The following is a 4,448-nucleotide window of genomic DNA, read 5'->3' on the forward strand; positions in this document are numbered from 1 at the left end:
AAAAAAAAAAAACAAAAGGAAATGACCATCCCAAAATAGAACAATATTTGTTTCAACACACAATTTCACATCAGGAATCTTGCAAAACAAATTCATGCATATATATATGTATGTGTATATATATATATATATATATATATATATATATATATATGTGTGTGTGTGTGTGTGTGTATATATTTGTGCGTGTGTGTGTATTTACCAGACCATCAAATGTTGTTACTCACCACTGGTCACAATGTGCTTCCAATTTTGTCTTGATTGCGTCATTCTTTTCCATCTTGACTAAGTCATCTCCCTATCATCATGGAGGCCTTCCAAGTGGCCTTTTCCAATCATTTGGACACCACCAGGCAATTTCACAGATCCACCTGTTGTCTGTGAACCTTGTGACATGTCCTGCCCTGTGAAACTTGTGTTTTCAGTACTCTTTCATCACATCATTAAACTCTGCTCCACTCTTGAATTATCTCGTTTTGAATGTGCTCTTGTAACGATGTTGCTAGCATAGATCTTTCCAAGGCCCTTTGCATCATAACCAATCAATGTCCTGTCCACTATGTCTCATTTGTGTTTAAGAGCACAGATAGGATGGTGCATATGCACATAATTATACACACACACACACACACGTGTACACACACACACACACGTGTACACACACACACACACACACACACACACACAAATTTTCAGCTTCCAATATCATTCAAGTATACCTTGTCTTTCAGTATTGAGTGCCCTTCTCTCTCCTTGTTTGCATTTATGAATGATTACACACACACACACACACACACCTTCACTGTTGTCATCATCCTCATCATCGTAATCATCATTTAATGTCCACTTTTCCATAATTCCATGAATTAAACAGAATTTCTTGAGTCAGAATCTCTACGACCTGATGCTCTTGCTGTTGCCAACCCTTGCCTGTTACCAAGCAAAGTAATTTTATCTCATAGCCAGACGTGTTTCTCACGGGAGATAGGAAATGAATAACCTTGTATGACAAAGGTGTTTGTATACAACCATTATGTGATGTCTAGACAATGGTACACACTCAAACACACTTATAAATACATACATATATGTGTATGTGTGTGTGTATATATATTATATATATATATATGTATGTATGTAGATTTGAGTGTTTAAGTATATGTACTTACATTATATTCATACATATATATATATTCATAAATGGCATATTTGTATATATATCATTATATATTACTGGCACTCCATCCATTACAATGGTGAGTGTTCCAGTTAATCCAACAGCTGAACAACCTGCTTCTGAAAGTGAAAGTAACATGCAAGTGACTGAGCATTCCACAGGTATGCATATCCTTGCTGTAGCTCTCAGGGAGATTCAGCGTGACACAGAGTGTGACAAAGCTGGTTCTTTTAAATACAGACACTTCTCCTCATTTTTACCAGTTGAGTGGAGTGGAGCACTGAAATTAAGTGCCTTGCTCAAGGACACAATGTGCCTGCTGGGTATCAAATTCATAACCTTTCGATCATGTGCTGAATACCCTAATCACTGAACCACATGTTTTTATATGTGAGTGTGTATATATCATCATCATCATCATCATCGTTTAACGTCCGCTTTCCATGCTAGCATGGGTTAGATGGAAAGCGGACATTAAACGATGATGATGATGATGATATACACACACTCACATATAAAGACATGTGGTTGTATGTGTATGTGTATATATATATATATATATAATGTGTCTACTGACATGTGATCTTCTTCTAGCACATTAGCAGTCCACCTAGTGGCCTCCTTTATATATATTTTTTTATATATTCTTATATATACATATACAATAATCGTTTGAGATCTCAGGGTTTTTTTTCTGAATCTCCCTGATTGTTTTAATGTGCATGTTACCTGGTATTAAATTGATATTAATTAATATCCAATTTTTTACCCTATTGTTTAATTTTATATATATATATATATATATATATATATATATATGTTATTACACATACACATATACACTAGCACATGCAGACACTATAGGCATATATATGTATGCATGTGTGTCTGATAAATTCCTCGTTTAGCATCCAATTTTCATGCTGACATTGACTGAATAGGTTGTCAGTGTCTGAGTCAGTTTTTATTCAGTGTTAAAAGACCTCATTAATGGCTCAGGTCAGAGGAGCATGTCTCATTCAGACATACAATTTTGGAGTGGTTTCTACTGCCTGATGCCCTTCCTGACAGCAACCACTTTATTTGCACTGTATTGTGTCCCCGGTACTAGGGAGGTTCATATAACATGAGCAGAATAGAAATGAACCCTTTAACATTTAAACCAGCCACATAAGGCCCAAATACTCTACCTGTTATGTATTCAAACTGATCAGATCCAGAGTCTCACACCTACCCTACAATGTCATCCTACAAATAAACTGTCACATCATTGAAATCTCAAAGCCATGAGATAATGCATGATTGATTTAAAACTAAGTGAATAAATAAACATTACATTTCATGGAATAACTAAAATGCTAAAGTCCATTTTGTCCCTGTATTGGCTCCTGTCTCCAACTGAACATTTTTCTGGGTGTGTTGGATGCATTGTGTTATTGCATCTGCACTAATGGAATCGTTTTGTACTTCAGAAGACTGAAAAACTTGTATCACTTAATGCTGTTTGTGTTTGTTCGAGGCGATAAGATGAAATGGGTGATTTGAAGAGGGTATTGACTGAAAATGAACTTGAGTGGGAGGTGAAAGGAGTAAGAATATGATGTGAGATACAAAATGTTTTGGGTGACATGTATGTGTGTGTGTGTGTGTATTGGTATGTGTATGCATGTAAAAAAATGTGTGTGTGGGTGTAAGTATGTTCTTGTCTAGTTTTAATGATTTGAAATCTTCTTGTAAGAAAGGACCTGCTTTCTAACAACGATATGAAGCTCCATTTGTTGGAATGTAGATAACAAACGTTTTAGGGGACATGTGTATCTGTGTGTGTGTATGTAAGTATTGATGAGTGCATTCAGTTTTATCATGTTCTAGCACATGTAAAAATGTTTTTCTGCTGCAAGGGTGTTGCATCGAAGGGCAACTTCTCTTTATAGATGCTGTGTGCAAAGGACGCACATGCTCCAAGGAACATAAATGAACTACTAGAGACAGTGCTTTTGCATGACTTATCACCTCTTAAGTCGTAGACACCATGTGGATCTTTGAAACGAATACATGCTACTACTTCTACATAGAGAAATCAGCAAACACAACCTTTGCTGGTGCATGCATCAGCTTGCCAAGCTGGTGCAGACAATAATCAATCTCAGTTTGACAAGCCTGCAAATGTTGCATTTGCTTATTTCTATGAATAGAAGCAATAGGTTCCTTTAGTTCTAAAGGTTCAACTGGTATCTTCAGCTGAAGAGGTGGTAATCTCTTGCTGAAGCACTGGCTCTAGTTATCCACTTGTGTCTCTCAGAGTAAGTGCACTCTCTGATATGATACCCTACAACACAAGAATCATTTTCATGTTTGATTGTGCAAGAACATGATAAGAATCAATGCACACATCAATATTTTGAATTTGGCTTTTCTGCATATTTGTGATTATTTATGCATACATAACACATATTATGTACTTGTATATATGTGTGTATATGTATGTGTATAGATATATATACATATACACACACACACACACATATATACATACAGTGGAAGATAGATAGATAGATATAGAACTATGTGTAAATGATTCATACATGTAAAACAGCTCCAAAAATATTAAAAATATGTATAAAAATAATTTAAACTTGAGAAAAATTGAGGTGGGCAAGAATATGGTGTGTGTGTATGTGTGTGTTTATTGAAGTATCCCCCTCAATCTATCTCTTGTAATTATTTGGTTTTCCAGGTGGCGGCGTTACAAAAAGTCTCTCAGTACCACTTCCATTACAGGCAATGCAAGCCCCCTGTTGGTGGCTCCAGTTCACAGCCGGTATGAGCCTGTACCATCGCCACTGGCCACAGATACCACCACTACTACTACTACTACTACCACCACCACCAACACAACCACTACTACCATCAACAATACTTCTTCTTCACCCTACCGGGTATGGTTAGATTCCTGAGAAAGCATTATTTTAAAATTTTATTTCATCTAATTAATTAATTAATTAACTAACTCACTAATTAATTGATTGATTACTTATTTATATTTTATTTCACTAATTACCCTTAATTTTGTCTTTTTTTATAATATATTTTTGTTTCAATTTTTTTTTTTTGGCTTTAAATATTTCTTTTTGTTTTTTTATTATTGAAATATTCCCCTCCTTCGCCATTGCACATAATTCTCAATAAAAATGAAAGAGACTACTAATAAATTAATATATAATATATCTGAGAGCTAAAACTTCACTAGTGCTGTATGTACATGCATATA

At 35.2% G+C, this 4,448-nt stretch overlaps 1 protein-coding gene across 6 annotated transcripts in view; it reads left to right on the plus strand.

Moving 5' to 3' along the window:
• Positions 1-4,448, plus strand: part of LOC106876343 (uncharacterized) — a 394,374-nt gene that overhangs the window by 353,782 nt on the left and 36,144 nt on the right. For 4 of the 6 annotated variants that reach the window (XM_052968977.1, XM_052968976.1, XM_052968978.1 and 1 more), the window contains one exon: positions 3,915-4,116. The exons of the other annotated variants lie outside the window; for them this stretch is intronic. In XM_052968977.1, coding sequence (XP_052824937.1) covers positions 3,915-4,116 — 202 coding nt within the window. The remainder of the gene's footprint in view (positions 1-3,914; positions 4,117-4,448) is intronic. 6 annotated transcript variants of the gene reach the window in all.

This window comes from Octopus bimaculoides, chromosome 6 (assembly GCF_001194135.2).
Source record: "Octopus bimaculoides isolate UCB-OBI-ISO-001 chromosome 6, ASM119413v2, whole genome shotgun sequence".
Taxonomy (NCBI): domain Eukaryota; kingdom Metazoa; phylum Mollusca; class Cephalopoda; order Octopoda; family Octopodidae; genus Octopus; species Octopus bimaculoides.